This window comes from Geotrypetes seraphini, chromosome 10 (genome assembly GCF_902459505.1).
Source record: "Geotrypetes seraphini chromosome 10, aGeoSer1.1, whole genome shotgun sequence".
Lineage (NCBI taxonomy): Eukaryota > Metazoa > Chordata > Amphibia > Gymnophiona > Dermophiidae > Geotrypetes > Geotrypetes seraphini.
In genome coordinates, this window is record NC_047093.1 from 65,392,843 (window position 1) to 65,417,329 (window position 24,487).

The following is a 24,487-nucleotide window of genomic DNA, read 5'->3' on the forward strand; positions in this document are numbered from 1 at the left end:
TGGTTCCGACTGCTAGGTCTTAAGTGATCAGGATGTAAGTCAGCCTATGTTAAATTAAGGCAAGAATATTAGACTGCATAATGATATTTTATCATCTTAAAGCAATTTGTTAACATTTTCTTTCTTCGGAGAGCAGAAGTCTTGTCGTAAGTCGAACAGTCGTAACTTGGATAGGTCATAAGTCAATGACTACCTGTATGTGTATATAGAGTTTATTCCACTCTAAGCAAAACCTTCACCATCTACAAAATTCTAGGACAATGAGCTGGTCGTCTTCAGCTCTAGTATATTTTCTTACAATTCCTATTTACAAAAGGTAGAGATACGAGGAAAAAGCTTGTGTGTTAAAATGAGTATCTATTTTAAGGGATACATATGTTTGTGAAACCCCTCTTTTCAAAGGCAGGAATGTCATGCTTTTTAACAACTGGGCACTTTACTGATTCAGTTTGTCAAAAGATTATGCAGGAATAAAGCAAATGCTTATCTAGATACAGGTACTTTATTTACAAATATTCAGATTAATAGCATTTTGTTACATCAAACAAATAGTACAGCAGTCCAAACAAATTGTGTGACAAAAACCTACTGCAACTAAGGAATTTAAAATATTTCACTGGAACATATTAGCTGGAATCAAATTAGCATATCTACTTCACCCAAATTAATGATTCTGTCAAAAGGCCATGGTCCCCCTGGTGGCTTGAAAACATCTTCATAGTTAAAGCTAAATGCCTAATATACTGCCCTACCATCGCAAACTCCATAGCTTAAAACGCATGGGACTATACTAGTGAACCAGTGCCTACACTTCTGTGCTGGCTTTGCAATCAGTATTAACCACTCAACAGTCCAATACCAGAGTTTGCTTATAAATGTTTCACAGGTAGTGTTCACAAGAGGGGATTTTAACACTACTTTGAATTTTAACACTGCAGCTTGGTTTAATGGTATTTGTTTTATTGTTTTCGTGACCTTCCTTCAATGTAAAAAAAAAAAAAAAAAAAAGGAAAGCATCTGCTAACTCATAATTAAGTTAGATGTTTAAGTGCCATCAAATGAAAAATTTACCTTCAAAGTTAAAGCAAAATTTAAAATTATTTCAACTGCTATCTATATAAGCTTTTAGAACTGAAATACATGTTGGCAGATAAATCACACTGCCTGAATAGAATGAGACATTCCTACTTTATAAAAGGAGTATTATTTTAATACATATTCCTCTGTAGTGTTAAAATGCACAGCTCTTATGTTAAAAATCCCTGAACAGCAGTTCTGCTTATCCAGTTTTAAACTGAACCACTCAATGAATACACTATAAAAAGCAAAAAAAGATGCAGTAAACAGCCGCCATACAATGTAAGGCAGAAAATGCAGCTAAATAAAAAAAGGCCAAAATGTTTACAAAAAAAGCGTTAGCACATTGCTGATTGCACAATAAGGTTTTTTGTTTGGTTTTTGTTTTTTTCAAACAGCATAGAATAAAACAGTGCAAAGATGGAACAGACATTATCGGAAATTCAACTGAGGAAGAAGGAAAGACTATAGTTACTTTGTAAACTGCAGATACATCTATTGTGCTAAATGAGAAAGGGGGTGGGTCACAGAGTCCATACTGTACAAAATGATTTTCCTCTATACTAATGCCAATAACCAATTTATTTTCTTCATTAAAATCATATACACACAATGTATTTAAATGTTAGCTCAGTTCCTTCAAACTTTATACATATTTACGTATTGTTATTAAATGAGGGATAAAATGACAAAACCCCACTAAGTAAAGCTATTAAGCACAAGGAAAATATACATGAAATGTTTTCCCTGTATAAAATTAAGACAGAAGTAAATGTGTACTCCTACAAAAAAATGGAAAAAAAAAAAAAAATAGGAAAGAATATTTCCCTTCCCAACAAAATGCCCCGCATAGTTACAGATCTCCTTTTCTAATAGCAAACATTATATAATTACTATGGATAGATTTTAGAATAACAGTTACAGCATGGGGAAAGAAGAGATGCCATAAAAGTTAACCATAACACAGCCCTGCAAAAAAGTGTAAAAATCAGGAAGGTCCACCATCAGTGCTCATTTTTGAAACCATGGATTGGTGACATCTATCACAAGGACAATTAAGAAACTTCTAGATTTACCATGCAGGAGAGGGTCTCTTTATTACTCTACTTGCCTTTGATAACCTGATTATAGCTATAGTCATTTAGCAGTTTAGTACTGGTGTTAAACTGTTGTCTCTGCTTTATTTAATTTAAACCCAGTAAGGTATACAGGAGACAGTGAGGCAGTAAAAAAATACCGCTTCAACAGGAGCTGAAAGGTCAGAAAAGGCCATGGGGTGAAGTCACTAGCAGCCACAGCCTTCTCTCTGAGGCTGCGGCTCGCTGGTTAGTCGTCCTCCCTGTGGAGCAGAAGGTTTATGCTGTACACCAGACTCTGCAGCATTCAGATCCAGGCTTCCATCTTGGATATTCTGATATATTTTCTTGGCAGCCTCCAGGAATGCATCCTCCACATTCTCACCTCTAACATAAAGAAAGAAGTTTCTGCTTTAATTTTCAGCTTGGCATATATTACAGATACAGTGCTTATTTGTTCACATATTAGGTAACACTATATGGGTCATTTTTACACAGACATCTTACTTTTCCTTTTTCAAAAAGTATGCACACGCTTATGTTTTAAAAACTTCCTTAGGTTGTGACTAAGACCTCAGACATATTTGCTCAGTTCATGTCAAGTAACTTTTTAGCTGTATATTGGAAAGGCAGTTTTATCAGAGCATATTTCTGCATATGAAGCACTGTCTTGTCCACAGAAATACTTTGCAAAATGACCCTCAATCTCCAAAGCAACACATACAGGGGGAGACAGGATATTTCATATTTATTTGTATATACCACAAATAAAAGTACCATATAAAAATAAGGCATTTAAAATCCCATCAATAAAACAGGGTCCTCTTATCTATGGGTTATTCACATTAGACAATGACACGTAGACAAATTTTTCCCCATCCCCGCAAGTTATTTTCCTGTCCCTGCCCCATTCCTGCAAGATCCATCCTCATCTGCCCAAGCCTCAAATATTTTAAAATCACAAGTGTTCAAGGCTTGTGTAGTTAAGGCAGAGCTTACGGGAATGGAACAGGGACAGCGACAAAGCTCATGGAGACAGGGAAACTGAGTTCCTGCAGGGATGGGGAAAAAAATTGTCCCCGTGCCATTCTCTAATTCACATCAATGACTTACCACTCTTTCTATTGTTAGCTTCATGAAAGTATGGTAGACTCTAGCTGCACAAGTTACTTTATAGGACAGCCAATGCTATGTATCAGAGCTTCTCAATACATGGTACGCATACCCTTAGGGGTACGCAGCACTGCACAGGTTTCCCACCCCCCTTCCTCCTTAATCGCCGCCACCAGGGATCCCATGCCCTCCTTCCTCCTGCCACCCCTCTGCCAAAGCACCGCCGCCACCAGGGATCCCATGCTCTCTTCCTGCATCCCCCCCTCCGCCGAAGCCAACCCAAAAAGGCTTCCCTCTGTCAAAGCTGATGTCAGAGAGAAGCCTTCCAGGTCAGCGGGAGATCCCAGTTACCTCCTTCAGTGCTGCTCTTTCTGGCGTTCACATGGCTGACCCAGAAGCCTTCTCTTTGACATCAGAGCTGATATCAGAGGGAAGGCTTTTAGGTCAGCCACGTGCTTGTAAGAGCCGCTGCCCGCAACATATCCCTGTGCGGCTCAAGGCAGAAGCAGTCCAGCTGGATGGCCTTGAAGGGAGCGAGCAAATTGTAACAAGTAAGGGAGAGCGAGGACATGATCGTGGGACAAAGGGAAAAAGGAAGGGGGGCAGAATTTGGAACACAGGAAGGAAGTACTAACTTGGGAGAATTGTTGGGCATGAGTGGGTGAGTGAGAGGAAAAGGGATGGTACATATGGAAATAGAGAGTTGTGCGGGGACAGAAATCCCGCCCGTCCCCGTAAGAATCCCCTCCGTCCCCGTCCATCCCCATAAGGAATCCCCTCCATCCCCGCCCGTCCCCATAAGGAATCCCCTCTGTCCCATGCGAGGAATCTCCTCTGTCCCCGCCCCCCCCCCCATAAAAAGCAGCAATTTACTTCTGACAGTTTTGATTTTTTTAAAAGTCTTAGTTTATTTAAACCAACAATAAAATGCAATATAAAAAATAACAGAGAACAGAAATAAGAGATGCTTAACATCAGAAAGAATTAGAATAGACAGGTGCGACTGTAGGGTCGACCATTTCTTGTTAAGAGTTGGATTTTTTGGCAATATAAAGCTGTAGAGCAAACAAATCTGGTTCCACCATCTGGCATAGGTAATTTGTGAGAGGTCCTTCCAAGATCCACAAATGTTTTTTCATGCAGCAACGAGTAAAGAATCAAACAATACAGCATCGAAATCATTTAAAGCAGAATTGAGAGAGGCACTTTTCAGGACAAGGGATGCATAGGAAAAATGTGCCAAACCTGAACTGGAAACCCCAAAACAAACTCAGCAAATGCTTCATTTTGTACTAAACACAATTGGTGGCCATGAAAGGGGGCTGGGCCTCCCACTTTGAGCTTAGCCCCCCTCAAAATGAACATCTCCCTTGCTGTAGCCAGTGGGACATTTTGTTTTTCCATCATCTTGATCCCAGTTTCTGCTTTTGTCTATCTTCTACTAATTCTCTTTCCAGGCCTCAGGAACCCTGGTTCCATCCCTGTGAGAGTCCCATAGACCTGGAGGGGGGATCCCCGTAGGAGTCCCGTAGACCTGTGGGGGATCCCTGCGGGAGTCCCGCGGGATTCCCGCAATCCCCGTTCCCGTGCAGATCTCTACATGGAAAGGAAGAATGAGGAAAATTGAGCAGAGAGAAGAGTGAGGTAGAGATGCATGGGGGCGAGAAGGATGAGAGGGAGAAATGTTGGATATGGTGGTGGAGAGAGAACAGAGGGACAGATAAGTTACTTAGCGTAACAGGTGTTATTCAGGGACAGCAAGCAGATATTCTCATATATGGGTGATGGGTGATGTCATCCAAGGAGACCGGTACGGACAGTCCGACAAGTGAACTGTTACTAAACTTCGCAACTGCCTGCATTTTACATGCATGAGTGCCTTCCTGCCCGCTGAGACGTGACATTCCTCAGGCTAAGAACCAACATGGGGAGGTGGGTGGGGTGCGAGACTATCTGCCTGCTGTTCCTGGATAGCACCTGTTACGGTATGTAACTGTGCTTTATCCTAGGACAAGAAGGCAGCATATTCTCACATATGGGACTCCAGCTTACTGAAATCTGACAGAGGGAGAGTTGGCCAATTAAGAGAATAAATTTTGTAAAACTGCTTTGCCGAAGTGAGCATCAAATCTGGAGAAAGATTCCAGACATTAGTGAGAGGTAAAGGTATGCAAGTAGCTGCTTTGCAGACTTCATCAATGGGAGTAGAGCACAAAAATGCAACTGAAACTGACATAGCTCAGACTTTATGTACTGTGACATGGCCCCCTAGCTGCAGCCCAGCCTGAGCATAGCAAAAGAAAACACAAACCGCCAGTCATGGGGAACTAGTTCTCTTGCTTACAGGCTTGCCCAGTCTGTTTGGGTCAAAGGAGATGTTCTGTGAGATTGAATCCTTTGTAAATAATAAGCCAAGGCTCATTTACAATCCAAGGTATGAAGAGCTGCCTCACCAGGGTGTGAATGAGGTTTTGGAAAACAAAAAACTGGTAGCACGATAGACTCGTTGAGATGAAACTCCAAGACCACTTTTGGTAGGAATTTTGGACGAGTGCAGAGAACCACCTTATGGTGAAAAACTGTAAAATGTGGGTCCGACACCAAGGCTTGAAGCTCACTCGCTCGACATGCAGAAGTGATGGAGAGTAAAAAGTGAGGAATTTAAGATGAACCAACAATATTGAAATGAAGACTTCATTAGTCTGGAGAGAACAACATTAAGATCCCAAGCCACCGGAGACAGTTTGATGTTGAAAAGACCTTTCATAAATCTAGAAACAAGAGGATGCGAAGCCAGAGATTTGTTGTTAGATCTGAATACGGTGACAAAACGAGTCTCCCTAGCCCCAAGATGAAAAACTGTGTGCAGGGGAAGAGACTGCCTGCGCAAGCGGTCGGAGTATAAAGATACTCAATTAAAGTAAATAAATAATTTATAATTTATAAGGAGAGCCCTCAGTCGCACAACCAACCTCCAACCTCAGGAGGAAACGGCTGCCACTGGTTTGCACCTAGAAGGTGTCAACTGTGAAACATCCTAGGGCTCTCCTGTGAATTTTAGTGCTAAATAACTCAAACGTGCAGATCTGAATACGGAACACACTGTTAGCACTAAGATGAACTCTGACTGAAGTGGTTTTAAGACCCGAGTTGGATAAATGTAGAAGATATTCCAACACTGAAGAAACTGCATCCACTTCTGCTGGTAACATTGCTTAGTGGAAGATTTTCTGGATGCATCTAAAATGGCTCTGACAGGATCAGAAAGATCATTGACTATTGAGGTTTTGCCGAAAGGTACCAAGATGTCGTGTGTAACGACTGCAGATTGGGATGTAAAAGCAACCCTTGACTCTTGAGTGAGAAGAGATGGAAATATCTACAGTTATTGGATCTTTGACCGTGACTTGAAGCAGAAGGGAAAACCATGGTTGCCTGGGCCACAGAGGAGATATTAGAAACATGGTGGCTGACTCTTGCTCGAGTTTGACCAGTGTCTTGAGAATGAGTGGAATTGGAGGGAATGCATAGAGAAATAGTCCATCCAATCCAGGAGAAAAGCATCAGCCTCCAGCCAATGAAAGTATCGTCTTGAACAGAACTGGAGGCAGTTTGTGCTTGATGGGGGACGCAAATAAGTGTATCTGAGGAGTTCCCCAAAGGGAGAAAACCTGATGTAAAACCTTGGAGTGAAGTGTCCACTCGTGTATTTGAAGACACCTGCTGAGTTTGTTGGCAAGAATATTTTGCTCTCCTTGAACATTGACTGCTTTCAAAAAGATGTTCCGAGAAATCTCCCAGTTCCAAATCTTCTCTGCCTCTTCACAGAGTTAGAGAACCTGTGCCTCCTTGTTTATGTAATACATCGTAACTTGATTGCACGAACAAGGAGCATGTGATTGGATATACAGTACTATGTTGAAATGTTTTCAAAGCATTGTGAACTGCTCCGAGTTCCAAGAGATTGATATGGAGCTTCTGTTCTTGAACAGACCAGTGGCCCTGTGTCCAGAGACTGTCCATATGAGCATCCCAAGCATACAAGGAGGAGTCCATGGTCAGAACTTTCTGATGCAGCAGTGTTTGAAATAAGAGCCCTCTGGAAAGATTGAAGAATTCATCCATCACTGAAGAGACTGATGCAGTGATGGTGTGACAGTAATCTGGGAAAAAGGATCAAGAGCCTGAGACCATTGAGACACCAGAGACCACTGAGCTGTTCCGAGATGAAGTCTCGCGAACATGGAGTAACATGGATTGCGGAGGCCATGCAACCCAAGAGTCTCATCGTGTATGGCCGAGATGGTTGGGAGATGAGAAACTTGATTGCAAAGTTGGATGAGGTTGTCTTTTGCTGTGGAAGAAATACCCCGAGTTAAATGATGTTGAGTTTGAGAGGGTTGAAATTGTGATTTGGGGATATTGACCTCAAACCCCAACTGTTGAAGAAAAAGGATTGTTGACCGAGTTGCCAAACACACACCTTGGAGAGAAACGTCTTATCAGCCAATCATTGAGATAAGGAAAGACTTGAAATCTTTGACTTCTTGGTGAAGACCCTTGAGGAGGCCAAGCTGAAGGGCAAGACCTTGTACTGAAAATGTTGGTGGACAACTTGAAACCGCAGAAATTTTCTGTGAGTTGGATGAATTGGTATATGGGTATAAGCCTCTTTGATATCTAGAGAGCATAGCCAATCGTGATCTAACAAGGGATATAGGGTTCCTAGGGATAACATTCAAAATTTTTCTTTTACTAGAAACTTGTTGAGATGTCGGAGGTCGAGGATGGGTCGCAGATCTCCCGTCTTCTTTGGGACAAGAAAATACCTGGAGTAGAATCCCTTATTCTTCTGAGAGGGTGGGACTACCTCTATGGCATTTAGATGAAGCAAGGCCTATTTCCCGAAGGGACTTTTGCTGATGATTGAAAGAGGACCCTCGGTGGATGATTTGGAGGCATGGAGAGAAAATGGAGAGAGAGTAACCATCCTTGATTACTTTGAGAACCCTGGAATCGATCATTGTCAGAGTCCAATATTGGTAATAAATTTGCAGACAACCTCCTATTGGTTGAGAAAGAGGCTGTAAGAGAGGAACAACGGCTATGCGCTCAAGAAGTGCGTCAAAAAGACTGAGCAGGCTTCAGAGGGGCTGCTGATTGAGACTTTTGAGAACACTGTTGCCTTTGCATCTTCTGAGGAGGCTGTCTAGAAACGGGTTATTTAGCAATATAGTACCTCTGATATGAAGGAGAAGGCTTGGTCGACTGCCTTGAAGTGGAAGGTTTAGCCTTTGGCTTAACCTAAGAATCCCAACTTGTTTCATGCAATGTTAACTTTTGTGTAGCTGCTTCAATAGAATCTCCAAACAGCTCATCTCCTAAACATGGAATATTGGCTAATCGATCTTGAAGATTAATGTCCATATTAGAGACTCTTAGCCAAGCCAGGCATCTCAAAGCAACTGACATGTCCGATGCTCTGGAAGACATTTCAAATGCATCATAGGCCGACCTTGCTGTATATTGTCTAGTTTGTTTCAGAACAGATATAATCTGTTGCTAGTGTGCAAGGTGTTAAGGAATATAGTGGTCAAAATTAGGTAGCTGATTGACCAAATGTTTCAAATAACAGGAAAAATAAAAATTGTAATTGAGTGTCCCACTAGCCAGCATGGTTTTTTGGTAGAGTCTACAACCAAATCTGTCCATAGTCTGGCTCTCATGTCCTGAGGTATTGAAGCATAAACCTTGGTAGTAGAAAATTTCTTAAGGGTTGATTCCACCACTAATGACTGATGATGAAGCTGTGGTTTATCAAACCCAGGAAAAGAAACAATTCTGTATAAAGAATCAAGCTTCTTTGGGGCCACTGCAATTCTTAACCAGAGTCTCTTTGACAATACCATGAAGTGGTAGCTTGAGGAGCTCTTTAGGAGGTTCATCATAATACAAAGGACTCCATGTATTCCACACTATGGGCAGTATCGGATTCCAACTTACTGCTCTGCCCAACTGCCTGATGTATTTAGTAAAATAAAGTCTCTCTGAAGGAGATTTCCTCTGAAGAGGTGAGTGTTGTGGAGAAAGACTAAATGAGTCAGGATCAGACAAAGTAGGTGAACAGTCTGTGAAAGAACAAATCTAAATCATAAAGAAGGCTTGGAGATGGAGAACGATGATGACGATGACTGTGAGAAATCTTCCGACACCATCGGTACCGATCCTTTGAAGACGATGACAAGGATTGGTGTATATCTCATTTGCGTTTCGATGCATGGGATTGTTGAGATGATCTTGAAAAGGAATGTTGTTGTCTCAAAGATATTGTTCAATGCCTCAAACATCAATGTGATGACCTGGAACAACAATGACTGGATGGTGAGTGGCGTCAAGAAGAGGAATGATGATGCCTCACAGGAGATGATCAATGCTCCATCGAACTGGCATTGGTACTTTCAGGCCTCATAATGCTATGCTCAAGCTGGGCCTGTACCAGCAGCTTGAACACACTACCCAGCTCCCTCTGGAAAAACTCAGTCTTTCCCAAAACGATGACACAGGTACTGAAGGCTGAACAGCTGGTTCCAATGGTGTAGCAGGTTGCCTTGCTGTGAGTGACCTCGACGAGGAAGTACACCTTGGAGAGACAACCTGCAAAGCTGGAGAGCGGTAGCATCGTTGTTTGGTCTGCATTAGAGAATTCCTCGTCCCCTCAGGTTTTGGCACTGTCCTTGCCCCATTCCTGTAAGCTCTGCCTTAACCGCACGAGCCTCGAACACATGATTTTACAGTGTTTGAGGCATGTGCAGATGAGGACAGCGCATGCAGGAATGGGGCAGGGACAGGAAAAGAACTCACGGGGATGGGGAAAAATTTGTCCCCATGTCATTTTCTAGTCTGCATCAACTAACTCGATTCTGTAGAGACCTGTGAAGCTTGTTGGGAAGCGGTAGGCTTCTTAGCAGGCTCCCACAATGCCGTGGATGACATCACACATGTGAAAATATGCTGCCTGCTTGTCCTAGGATAATGAAGGGGATGAATGTTGGACAGTGATGGAGGAAGAGATGTGGCATGGTGCTGGAGAGGGGTGATAGAAGAAATGGGCATGGGACTGGTGGGCAGTGGTGAAAAATGCTGCCCATGACCTAGGGGATGAGAGAGGGAGAAATGTTGGATGTGGCAGTAGAGTAGGTAGGAAAGATGCACCCTAGATCTCTCCATTTCCCCATTCCCTTTGAGACAAGGGAGGGAATGAGAGGAAGACAGATGGATAGTGAGAGAAAGAGGGAGACATGTTGCCAATAGGGGTGGAGGAGAGAGGAAGAAAAGTTGGACTCATGGAGGAACAGAGAGATGTTGATAAGGGAAGGGAATGAGGTCCAGATGAGAGGAAGCATGCAGGAGGCAGAAAGAAAAAATACTGGATGCCGTCAGAAGGAACTGCAAGTAGAGACTCATGAAAATCACCAGACAATTATTTTCTTTTCAATTTAGTGAACGAAATGTGTCAGGTTTGAGAATTTATATCTGTCTATATTTTGCACTACATTTGTCTATTTTTCTATAGTTGTTACTGAGGTGAGACATTGCATATTTTAAAGCCATCTGCCTTGACTTCTTTGAAAATATCCGCTAAAATAAAACCCTTAGTGCGCATGCGCACTTCAATCTCCATGCCTCCATGATCCGTGGTGCCATGCCACCGCATGTGCAGTAGGAGCCTGTGGCAGTGATGGTTTGCGACGCCTGTGGCGGTTTCCCCAGCTGAAAAGAGCCTGCAGTGGGTCCTGGCAGAGCTGTTTCAGAAAACACGGGAGACTTACCAGATAAGAGTAGGGAAGGGGTTCTGCTGGACAGGGGATAGGTAAAAGTAAGGGAGAAGGGCTACTGCTGGACAGGGGGGAGGTAAAAGGAAGTGAGAAGGGCTACTGCTGGACAGGGAAAGCAGGGAAGAGGTGCTGCTGGACAGGGGGGAGGTAAAAGGAAGGGAGAAGGGCTACTCCTGGACAGGGGGAGCAGGAAGTAAAGAAAGAAAAAGAAATAAAGGCCTCAGCGCCCCACTGTGCTAAAAGTTTACACATCTCTTCTAGCACCCGTTAATGTAATGGGCTTAAGCACTAGTATGGATAGATAATTATTATAAATGATAAAAATGATAATTAACAACATTCTCTGTGTAGAGTGTGCTTTGTGTTTTTTAATTTTGTGGTCACCATTACATATTAATACGGTTATATTGTGTGTATATGAAAAATGAATGGAAGGAATAAGTGCAAAAGTGGCATTGTAAGACTCAAAACTGAAGGGGAGGAATATGTAGAAGCTGATAAAGAAAAGGCTGAATTGGTTAACAAATATTTCTGTTCTGTGTTCACGGCTGAAGCACCAGGAGTTGGGATGGAGGAGTGGTAGACCATGATCGATTTTCAGAGGATTGTGTTTATGAAGAGCTAGCTAAATTAAAGGTAGACAAAGCAATGGGGCCAGATGGTGTATATCCGAGGGTGCTGAAGGAACTCAGGGAAATTCTGGTGGCTCCACTGACTAATCTTTTCAATGCTTCTCTGGAGTCGGGAGTGGTGCCAGGAAAAGGACAGATGTGGTCCCTCTATACAAAGTGGAAGTAAGGAAGAAGTAGGGAATTTCAAGTCAGCAAGTCTGACTTCTGTGGTAAGCAAATTAAGGCCGATGCTTTTGGAACAAAGAATGGTGAAGTTTCTGGAATCCGGAGGATTACAGGACCGGAGGCAACATGAATTCACTAGAGGTAGGTTTTGTCAGACAAATCTGATCAATTTCTTTGCCTGGGTGACCAGAGAATTGGATAGAGGGAGAGTGCTAGATGTGGTGCATTTGGATTTTAGCAAAGCCTTTGACAGTGTTCCATACAGACATCTTATAAATAAACCGAGTGCTCTTGGGATGGGCCCCAAAATGATGGGCTGGGTCAGAAACTGGTTGCGTGGAAGACAGCAAAAGCTAGAGGGATGCTGGGGTGCATGGGGAAGGTGCGGCCAGTGGGAAAGGGGAGGTATTGATGCCCCTGTATAGGACTCTGGTGAGACCTCATTTGGAGAGTTATGTACAGTTCTGGAGATTGCACCTTCACAGGGATGTAAAAAGGATGGAGTCGGTCCAGAGGAAGGCTACTAAAATGGTGTGTGGTCTTCATCATAAGCGCATGGGGACAGACTTAAAGATCTCAATATGTATACTTGAGAGGGGAGATATGATAAGAGACGTTTAAATATCTACATGGCATAAGTGCGCACGAGTCGAGTCTCTTTCATTTGAAAAGAAGCTCTGGAATATGAGGGCATAGGATGAAGTTAAGAAGTGATAGGCTCAGGAGCAATCTATGGAAATACTTTTTTTTACAAAAAGGGTGGTAGATGCGTGTAACAGTCCCAGAAGAGTTGGTGGAGACAGAGACTGTGTCTGAATTCAAGAAAGCATGGGATAGGCATGTGGGATCTCAGAGAGAGGAAGAGATGATGGTTACTGCGGATGTGCAGGCTGGATGGGCCATTTGGTCTTTATCTGCCATCAAGTTTCTATGTTTCTAACAACTGTTGACCAGAAGAGGTATCCATCTATCAAAGAAGCTCTATGATACTCTAATGATATTATTACATATTTGCAAGAATAACTTTAATTGAAATTTACCTCTCAAATTCACAACCTATTATTTAAATTGCAAAAAAACTTCTTCCTCTTAGTTTAAGTCCATTTAGAAAAATCAGGAAATATTGAAGTTTTCCCACCAAGAAATATACAATTAGAAGATCTAAAATATAACGCATCTTTATCTTGCTGAAAAACAAAAGGTAACAAGTAGTGTTGATCAGGAGATTACTTATCAGTTGAGTTTTCTAATAATTGAGTTAAATTCAAACTAACTGTTGAGAAGTCCTCCAGTAAATCTACAAGTTCAGCCATAGGTTGGGTGTTAGGTACCTTTTGTAATGGGGGCAAGCCTGACTCAGGATATTTGAATATTTTTCAAAATTCTATTTTAAAAAACCAGTTCCCTAGGAGTAGATGTCAACACTATGTGGGAAATTGAGAATCCTCAAATTCAAGTGTCTTATATAATTTTTAAAATTCTCAGCTTTACAATGAAAAAAAGTTTGATCTTGAACAAAAAAAAAAAAATCTGTAATTGCTTTTTGTTGTAATTGTGTAATTATTGGTTCCAGGTTACTCGTGTGTGTGTTCCAACAGTTTCTTTCATTTTCAATATTTGAGCAGAATTCAAATTCACCTTAGGCACACCACCAGAATATACCTGGTACAGTTTCTCCAAGTCATTCCATATAGATTTCAGTTACCTTCTCGTGTTTAACCAGTGCAGGAACTGAATGTCCCAAAGCATCAGCTTGTAACCCAAGTACTTCCTCTGTAGCCAGCATCCCTCTTGCTGCCTTACTTGGAGGATTATCCAGCAAGGTGGCAGTAGTAGTCAGAGCCCCCCCCCCCCCAGAGTTGCCTGCAGTTCCAATACTGCCCCCTCCTCATTGTGCCAGAAGTAGTGAAAAGATCCATAGGGCTGAGTTTAACTTCACTCCCCAGGTCAGGGCTCTTCCCAGCTACCCAAACATCAGCATCACCCTGATTTGACATGGCAGGTTGCGTGAAAAACGAAATCTACATCTACTGCAGGCTTTGGTTTTGTTGTGGGCTGGAGGTTGCCCAAATTTTCCCCATTCTTTTAGGAATAGAAGCAATTTTCAGATAAAAGTTTACCACAGAGACAAATACACAACCTTGCTATTCATCATCCATTTTGTTTCTTTCCAGTTCAGTTCTTTAAAGCAACTATGGGACTAAGGTGATTAGGTGTATAATATTTGCGTGGAAATCTGAATATTATGTGTAGTGACCTACTATATAAAATTATAGACATACAAAACAACTAGAGATAGTCAATAGTTTTATTCACATGGAAGCCTGTGTTGACAGCCTATGATGTATAACATTTTTACACACACAGCAAATATTACATCAAGCTACTGGGCTTGATGGACCATTGGTCTGACCCAGTAAGGCTATTCTTGTTATCATATAAATGCTATTTAGATAGCTCTCGGATCATAAGAATTCCTGCTTGAACATTTGTATATTCAATCAGTTCTAAGTCTAATTTTATGAAAGAATTCACTCAAGAGTGGTACAATTTAAATAAGCTATTACATAAGAAAATGCATAAGATGTGCCATGTATATAAACACCTAAACTTTCTAAGATTACATGAAATACACTTCTCCCTCCGTATTCGCGGGGGATGCGGGCAGACCATAGGCGCGCAAATAACTTTAATGTTATTCGTGGTTTTTAGAAAAAGCTTTCCATTTTTATTATTGGAACCGCGAATAACTTTTCTACAGCGATTTCTGGGCAGGCATGCTGGGAAGAAGCCTTTCTCTCTATGGATGCTGGGAAGCAGCGTTTTTCTCAGTGCACACTGGGAAGCATAGAAGCAGCGAATTTGTGGGAGAAAATTTATAAGCAGCGATTTTCAGAGTTAATGGTAAGCAATAAACTTTATCGGTTCAGTACGGAACAGTAAAAGGAAAGAGTACTTTAATGATGATATAATTGGGGGGGGGGGCGGAGTCAGCAGCCAAAAAATCACGAATAAGCAAATCCGCAGATATGGAAACCGCGGATATGGAGGGAGAAGTGTAAACCAAAATAGGATGTATCAAGTTATTCCTACAAGTATTTACAAGTGGGCAGTGAAGACAAACAGCTAACTGAATAGTAATGCATCATTGTTAGAAAAGCACAAACTAAGCAAATAATTCAAGATAAGCAAACGGAGATTTCTAGTTATGAAACAGCAAGTAGCCAGTCAGAGATCGACTGGTTATCTATGGCACTGCAGTAAGAATGAAATGAGTGGACTAGATGGACCATGGAGCCTTTATCTACAATAATAGTGACCTATGTATATTAGCTGCATGGTTTATATGATAGTACAGTCAAACCTCGGTTTGTAAGTAACGCGGTTTGCGAGTGTTTTGCAAGACGAGCAAAACACTCAAGCAAATTGAGACTCTCAAGATGAGTGTTGACTCGATACACGAGTCCTCCAAACCACCATCGCAAGTGCTACCTGAACAGCTTCTCTGAAAGACGCATGTGCCGAATTTCCCCAACATGGTCAACTCATAACCAAGGAAACCCCAAAAGATAATGATCAGCAAAAGAAAACTTTCCCATCACCCTCCCTTCGAAACCCACCTCCAAATTCTCGTGCCCTTCTTTTCAGCAGCCTCCGATTGGTGGAGAGCGAGAGCTGGCGTCTGTCCTCGGATGTTGGCTCTGCGGGTGCATGCGCAGTCGAGGTGTACAGGACAGTGGCGCGGGTTGAAAGTGGCACTCCAAGTTAAGCGGAAGGGTGACACGTGTGCAGGGGGGAGTGAGCTGCGCCAGCGGGCGACAAGGAGGCTCACAAGACAATCCTGTGGGTGCCATAGGAGAAGGAGGTTGGGCCCATGAACCACTTTCTCTCCTGCTGCTTCAGCATTCACATTGACTGCCTTTACGGTCCTACACTTCGCTTCCTGCTGTTGTTGCCATCTTGTGGACCCCTGGAGCAGGTCTGGCAGGGTGCTCCAACCCGCGAGGATGTGCGGGCTTGCCAGCGAAAGATGAGGACACAGAGACATCGTGGGCTGCTAGTGCTTTTTCATCATCAAGGTGGGCTGTGGAACGAATCATCTGAGTTTCCATTATCCCCTAAGGGGAAAGTTGCTTTGATATACAAGTGCTTTGGATTACGAGCATGCTTCTGGAACGAATTATGCTCGTAAACCAAGGTACCACTGTACTTATTTCACCTGCTCTATGTGAACACTGTTGGGTCAATTGGAAAGCTTACAATAAGATGGATGACCAATAAGAATAAATCCTGGGGAAAACAACCTGAAACATTGGGGAGTGCTGCGTTTTACCATAATTTTTATGCAATCATGTCTTCCTTGACAGTTAAATTTCATGATTATACATATAAAAACACACTCCTTCGTGCAATTTTCCTCTGTGATTTTTTTTTAAACAAACTGCCACTAAAGTTATTCTTATCTTCATAGTGCTAATACATTTGGCTTAAGAATGTCTCCAGTAAGATAATGCTATCATTCACCTAACCCACTAGCCCCCCCCACCCACCATGGTTAATGAACTTTTTTTCTGAAAGTTAACCAAGACAGATATCCTTTCTCTACTGCTGGCAGTGAGCACAAACAGTCATTGACTGATGCACACTGCTCCTGCTGACCCCACAGCCTTCCTTCTGACTTATTCCCAGCAATGTGGAAATAAGAAGTTGCATCACAGGAAAGGCTGTGTGGCTGGTGCAAACAGTTTTGCATCAGCCTCTGATTGCTCATGCTCACTGCTGACGAAGAACTGCTGTTTTAAAAAGGTATGTGGGGACCTCAATTTTTACAAAAATGAATTGGCAAATTGATTCAAATTGGACCGCACTACTGAGGAGTGAAAAATAAATAGTAGTGTGTTTAAAATCTGAGCTAAACATCTACACAGAGAAAAGCATGACTGCAAGACTATTAGGAGACCAGGCAACAGCTAAAACATAGTAACATAGTAGATGACAACAGATAAAGACCGGAATGGTCCATCCAGTCTGCTCAACCTGATTCAATTTAATTTTTTAATTTTTTTTCTTAGCTATTTCTGGGCAAGAATCCAAAGCTTTATCGGGTACTGTGCTTGGGTTCCAACTGTCAAAATCTCCATTAAAACCTACTCCAGCCCATCCCAGCCACTGAAGCCCTCCCCAGCCCATCCCCCCCAAAAAGCCATACACAGACACAGACTGTGCAAGTATGCCCAGTACTGGCCTTAGTTCAATATTTAATATTATTTTCTGATTCTAGATCCTCTGTGTTCATCCCACGCTTCTTTGAACTCAGTCACAGTTTTACTCTCCACCACCTCTCCCGGGAGTGCATTCCAGGCATCCACCACCCTCTCCGTAAAGTAGAATTTCCTAACATTGCCTTTGAATCTACCACCCCTCAACTTCAAATTATGTCCTCTGGTTTTATCATTTTCCTTTCTCTGGAAAAGATTTTGTTCTACGTTAATACCCTTCAAGTATTTGAACGTCTGAATCATATCTCCCCTGTCCCTCCTTTCCTCTAGGGTATACATATTCAGGGCTTCCAGTCTCTCCTCATACGTCTTCTGGCGCAAGCTTCCTATCATTTTCGTTGCCCTCCTTTGGACCGCTTCAAGTCTTCTTATGTCCTTCGCCAGATACAGTCTCCAAAATTGAACACAATCCTCCAAGTGGGGCCTTACCAATGACCTGTACAGGGGCATCAACGCCATTTGCCTATACAGCTCCATTCTCAAAATGGTTGCTGGGACCTCCCACAGCAGTTTTGAGAGACTGTGAGCTGGCTAGTACCACCCAATGAAAAGTTAGGGCCAAGGGAACAAGAGTCAGTTTCACTAGGATCTTTGGTTTTGATCCTAGTTTCAGTTGGCCTCTAGAAAGGAGAAATTAGGTCCTTACCTACTAATTTTCTTTCTTTTAGTCCCTCCAGACCAGCACAGAAACAGATGGGTTTACGCTCCTCTGCCAGCAGGTAATGTCTGAGACATTGACTTCTGGCTACAGTACACATGGGCTGTGCAGTTCCTATTACATTCGGTCCCTATTACACGTGGGAATAGCCAAGCAGAAAAAGAACCAGGCTGAAAACGATAACATCCCAACTCCACACTTACATGGAGAAGACAAAGGGAAAAACACTGTTGGATACTGATTAGAACAGGAACTTTTCAGAAACACCCCACAGTTCACCAGCTAAACCACTCGAACCAAATGCCACTGCTTTTTAAACTCCCCAAACAAACAACAAATCCTGCAGAAAAAAACCAAATTCTTTGCAAAAACACTAAACAAAATGAAAGGGCGGGGTCTGTGCTGGTCTGGAGAAACTAAAAGAAAGAAAAATTAGCATTAATAAGTAAGGACTTAATTTCTCCTTCTTCAGCGTCTCTCTAGACCGGCACAGCTCACTGATAGGATGTACCAAAGCAGTACCCATCATGTGTGGGACTCCGGAAGGGCCGCCACAAGAACATGCTCACCGAACACCAAGTCCTGACATGCCTGCGTGGCCACATGGTAGTGGCGAACAAAGGAATGGAGAGAACACCAAACTGCAGTCTTACAAATATCCTCCAGAGAAGATTCAGCCCAAGAAGCTGCTTGACCCCGAGTAAAATGAGCTGTGAGAAATTCTGGAACAGGCTTCTTTTGGAGAAGGTACGCCAAAGTGATAGCCTCCTTGATCCAGCACGCAATGGTAGACTTGGAAGCAACGTCCCCCTTATGAGGACTCACTAAGAGGACAAAAGACAATCCGACTTACGGAACTCCTGGGTCCACTGAACATAAAAGCGAAGGACCTTAAGGATATCCAACTTGCACAACTGTCTCTGCTCCAACAAGCCCTCCCGACTACATAAGACCAGGACTATGGACTGGTTGACATGAAACAGCAAAACTACCTCGGAAGAAATGAGGGAACCGGCTACAGCATGACCCACTTCCTAGAGAACTCCAAGAAGACCTGCAGCTCTGAAACATGTCTCGCAGAAGTAATAACCACCAAGAAAATCGACTTAAAGTAAGGTCCTTCAACGTAATTAAGCTCTGGAATGCATAGCTGGAACACATAGCTGGTTTTAAGAAAGGTTTGAAAAATTTCCTGGAGAAAGTGTCTATCTGTTATTGAGAAAGATATGGGGGAAGCCACTGCTTGCTTTAGATCGGAAGCATGGAATGTTGCTACTCCTTGGGTTTTGGCCACCGTGAGAACGGGCTACTGGGCTTGATGGACCATTGGTCTGACCCAGTAAGACTATTCTTATGTGAGGCTCAACCAGAGGATGAACGAGAGCAGAGAGAACCAAACTGAGATCCCAAGCCGAAACAGACAACCGAACTGAAGGCCGAAGCAATTTTGCAGCTCTCAAGAACCAAATCACACCCAGTGAAGAGGATAAAAGCGTACCACACAAGAGACCACAAAAAGATGACAAAGCAGCAATCTGAACCCAAAGGGAAGACCAGGCAAGGCCACGCTATAGGCCATCCTGAAGAAACTCCAGAATGTGAGGCAAAGCAGCTTGAAGAGGAACCAAGCCATGCGCGGAACAGTAGTCCTCAAAAAGACGCCGAACACGAACATGTCTGAGAGGTGGAAAGTCTCTGAGACACTAAGAGAGTGGAGATCACCTTATCCCAATATCCCTTCTTCCTTAGGCAAGCCCTTTCAAGAGCCAAGCCATAAGACAAAAGGGACCCGGATTGAACATTGGAATGAGACCCCAAGTCGGAATATTGAGTAACAGCAGGAGAAGATCTGCTACTAGCAGACAAACCAGATCCACATACCATGGGCGACTCGACTAGTCCGGAGCCATCAGGATCACATGGCCTGCATGCCGGGCAACCTGAAGAACTCTGCCCACCAGAGGCCATGGAGGAAAGACATAGAGCAGGCCATTCGTCAGCCAAGTCTGCACCAGAGCATCCAGCCTTTCGGCCTGGCAATCCCTGCGCTGACTGAAGAACCTCGGCACTTTGGAAACCCCAAGCCTGATCAACTCTAAGGCTTCCAGCCAGAGACACCACTCGCCAAGATCCAGCACATGAGAACTTAAAAAATCTGCCTGGACATTGTCCACGCCAGCAATGTGGGAAGCCAAGATGTCCCAAAGATGAGCCTCCGTCCACTCCATGAGCAGAGAGGTCTCCAGCACCACCAGATAACTCTTAGTACCCTCCTGACGATTGACATAAGCCACCACTGTGGCCTTATCTGAGAGAACTCTAACTGACTTGCCCTCCAGCAAGGACTGGAATTCCACCAATGGTAGCCGATTGGCTCTGGTGTCCAGAACACTGATCGACCAGGATGCCTCCTTTCGCAAGGCCGCTACCACCACAACCATAATCTTAGTGAAGGTGCAGGGCACCGTAGCTAGGCCAAAGGCAAGCACACAAACTGATAATGTTCTCCCAAAATCGCAAAGCATAGGAATCATTGAGAAGACTGAATGGGAACATGTAGACAGGCCTCCGTCAGGTCGAGAGACGTCAGAAATTTCCCAGGCTGGACAGCCAGAATTACAAATTTCATGCGAAAAGATGGAACTCGGAAAGCTCTGTTGACACCTTTGAGATCCAAAATGGGGCGAAAAGACCCCTCTTTCTTGGGCACTACAAAATAAATGGAGTACCTGTTGATGCAAATCTCCTGAGGAGGCACTGGGCTTACCGCTTTGAGGTCCAGCAACCTAAGCAGTGTCTACCGAAAAGCTCTTCTCTTCCAAGTTACCTGACAAAGAAAGGATCTGGCAAAGATCGTGAAAACTCCAGAGCATAACTATCCCAAATCACCTCCAGGACCCACTGATCCATTGTCATCTCAGCCTATCCCCAGTAAAATTCCCGCAACCAGGCTCTGACTAGAACTGGGCAACAACCCATTGGGCTGGACAAATGAGACACTGGAGGAATCTTAGCTACTTCCTGATCTACTAGGGACCAGTCAGCCATCTCTGTGAGAACAGGCTACTGGGCTTGATGGACCATTGGTCTGACTCAGTAAGGCTATTCTTATGTTATGACATTCATAGGAATTCTTTGAGCACCAGAGCTTTTACCACCACGGCCTGCAATTTTTAAAAAACCCCAACACAGCTTCATAAAAGGGGGGTGCTATTTGTTAATTTGTAAAGTGATGATCTCAGAGAGAGGAAGAGATAATGGTTACTGCAGATTGGCAGACTAGATGGGCCATTTGGCCTTTATCTGGCATCATGTTTCTACTTTTCTGTTTTTCAAATTTACATCTGCTATCTTTATATTTTGCACAAGATTAGGGGACATATGTCACTGTTTCTGTGGTGTTGCATTATACGTAAAGTCCAGCTTCTTGGTGGGTCAGTTTAACATTTGTCTAAATATTTCAATTTTACTCCTCCTTTTTTACAAAACTGCAATGCGTTTTTTAGTGTCAGCAATGGCGGTAACAGCTCTGACATTCATAGGAATTCTATGAACATCGAAGCTGTTATTGTCGTGGCTGAAGCTAAAAACTACACTACAGTTTTGTAAAACAGGAGGGGTAAAATTGAACTATGTAGACAAATTTTAAGTTAGTTTGTGATTACATATGCCACACTGGGCGAAGGTGTTTTCTGCATTATGTGTACAAAAGACATGGTTCTCTGTTAGCATTGAGTGTGCTGGCTCAATCTGAACTAGTCTGGCTTGTTTAGTTTTACAATGGGTGTATTGTTCTACTGCTCATTGCAGTATGTAAGATGCTGCCTTTTCCTAGGTATACTTGTTGTGCAATGTCTGGATTGTTTTTCATACAGATATGGAGTTGTCAAAAAATGATGGGTCCCTGGGTGTCACATATGCTAGATACTAGTGCTGCCTGATTCGAATCGATTCAATTAAAAAAAATAAAATAAAATAAAATAAAAATTGGCCTCCCGATTCAATGGCCCTTCTCCTGTGCTTTCCTAAAGCAGGAGCTGCAGCGCTGCCTCTTGCTGGCCATCTGCTGCTGCTCCTGCTTGAGGGGGGAGGGTTGGTCAGAAAGGCCTCCTCCAGCTTGCCCGCTCTTGCCTCCCCGCTCTTACCTCTTTAGACTAATAGGGCAGCTTGCAGGCTCGCTGGTGTTATAGCGATCTCTGCAGCTCTCCTTGGTCCTCAGCGGCACATTCTTTCTGCCGCGATCCTGCCCTTGCTCTGATGTCAGGGGCAGGATCGCGGCAGAGAGAACGTGCCGCTGAGGACCAAGGGCAGCTGCAGGGATCGCTATAACACAGGACGGAGCATTATAGCGGGAGAGCATCCTCTCTGCTGGGCCCGAGCCCTGGAAAGCTACCCCCGGAGGCAGGTTCAGGCCGGAGGATGAGCTGCTCGTCTCCCAGTACTGTCGACTCTCTGGCTGGGACAACATGAGTGAAATCTGTGGGGATTTTTGCTTTATGACCAGAAGAGAGCAATAATTGTGAGGACAGGCCAAGAAGGAAGAGGGGGCGGTGAAAGGCAAGAGAGAAAACAAACAAAAAAAAAGGTTTTTGACGTGTTTAATTGCAAAGAGGGTTCAGAACAAACAGAGGAAACAAATTACAGAGTAGGAGCAATGACATTAAAGCAAGAGGATCAGGCCAAGTGGGAGCGAATTCAGAGAGGGGGATATCATTAACAGGTGCAACCAGAAATGCAAATGTTACTGTAACACCTCATTTTGAAGGTTTCTTACATGGAAGAATGAATGTTAAATACTGCAGTCTTATACCAGGGGCGTCAGGGCAAGGTGATTTAAAAATTACGGGATTACTATATATAGTACCAGATTTCAACAACAACAAAAAAGCAGACACTGATTTAGAATAAGAACAAATGTTTTATTAGGGCCCTTGAACAAATCAAAATCAAATAAGCAAATGCTGCAAACAAACCTGGCATTGAAGCTCAGAAAGCTCTTTAGCTCTGTGCCTTCTAGTGGTTAAATTTACTAAACAAGACTTACGACTTGAGTTGGTAAAACATTATTGCACCAGCATGTGCTAATGCAGAGTGTTATTTTAACACATGTTCTATTTTATGGGATGTGATGGGACCTAATTATTAATATGGTACCACATTAGTGGACCGTCAGTGGACCAATAACTAAAACAGCATTCTGTAGGTAGCCTTTCATAGTCTTTCAGGAGTGTTTCAACTGCCATCTGTAATAGATATTTTTTTTAAATCACCCCCAGCTACTCCTCAGCAGAATCATCAGAGACTAAAAACAGCCAGTGTTCGTTCTGTAAGTATCACAATACTTAAGGCTGGGGATTTTCAAATGTGTCAATACTTCACAGAAAAGACAAATAGCAAATTCTGATGAATTCATCTGGATATTACTAGCTATGCCAATGCTGCATATATAGTAATTTCCAGACTTATGCTGCTGCCCAAATTTTCCAGCATACTTCAGTTTTCTTAAACTACAAAAGTGCTGCAGGGTTGCTCTTACGGTTAACATTTTGGTACCGAGAGCTTGATTTCTTAAAGAGAGTTCTTACTGGTACAGAGGAACAAAATCAGTAGTATTTCTCCCCATATACAAACCCACAATTATAAACTACTGTTAAGTCATGATTTGGTTGAATATATCAAATTACACATCCGCAATTCACATGAACTATTTTTCTCACTCCCTTGGTGTGAACAGTCTAGCTTAGCTATATCAAATCTCAAACAGAATTAGTAACTTCCACACCTTCCCAGAAAAGGAAAGTAGCTTAATACTAATTTAAACTTGCTTAGTTCCAATTTGTCAATGGCTTTTTCAACTACATATAAGTTATCTCAAGATTAAAATGTAGTGAATTAGTCTACTTACGTTTTTGCACTAGCTTCAAGGAACAATAAACCTATTAAAATGCAAATAATTATAAATTACGCAAATATCCCAAATACGGCATAAAATGTTCAAAATGCTCAACTTAATCCATAACAAATTAACAATGTTAATTTAGTTCTGAATTTGTGAAATTATATACATAAAAAAACCTCAAGGACCAGACGTGCTGGGTAAACCTTTGTTCAATTCCTAAAACAAGCCTTTTGTAAGGGTCGTGGTCTGATATACTAGAGAAACAATCATTATGCAACCATGATATGTAGCTGCTGCTGTATATAGAACCCATGACTGCAGAGACCTGGAAAGCATATGTACCACAACACCTAGTCTGGGTAAGACCCAATTATAAATATGGGGTGGGGGGAGATCCAGTAGTAGTTTAAAAGGTTCACTGTGTCAGATCCTTACCCGAGTTCCAAATAGATGGAAACACAAGAGAAAGAAAAATGTACCCACCACTTTCTACCTCCCCCACACAAAAAAAACCCTCTCTTTAAATGCTTTTAGCAGAAACTTGCTTGCCTCACCTAATTTATCCAGAAACTCAATGTACAGCTGATGAGAAGCTGCTTATAATGTTTAAGGTGATTAGTAAACAAATGAAGAAATTAAAGAAAAGAAAATTATTAGGTAAGGCACAGTCAGAGAAACCATTCTGCACAAAGTGAGTTAAATCTCTTCCTACCAGTAAGTGGAGGTAGGAAAGAGAAAACCAACCAGAATTCC

The 24,487-nt window shown here is 42.7% G+C and overlaps 1 protein-coding gene across 5 annotated transcripts in view; it reads right to left on the reverse strand.

Annotated features, from left to right (window-relative positions):
* Positions 1-483: 483 nt before the first annotated feature.
* Positions 484-24,487, reverse strand: part of RAB14 (RAB14, member RAS oncogene family) — a 100,878-nt gene continuing 76,874 nt past the window's right edge. For all 5 annotated transcript variants that reach the window (XM_033961258.1, XM_033961259.1, XM_033961257.1 and 2 more), the window contains 2 exons: positions 23,741-23,771; positions 484-2,540 (listed from right to left, as the gene is read on the reverse strand). In XM_033961258.1, coding sequence (XP_033817149.1) covers positions 2,363-2,540; positions 23,741-23,771 — 209 coding nt within the window. In that variant the 3' untranslated portion in view covers positions 484-2,362. The remainder of the gene's footprint in view (positions 2,541-23,740; positions 23,772-24,487) is intronic.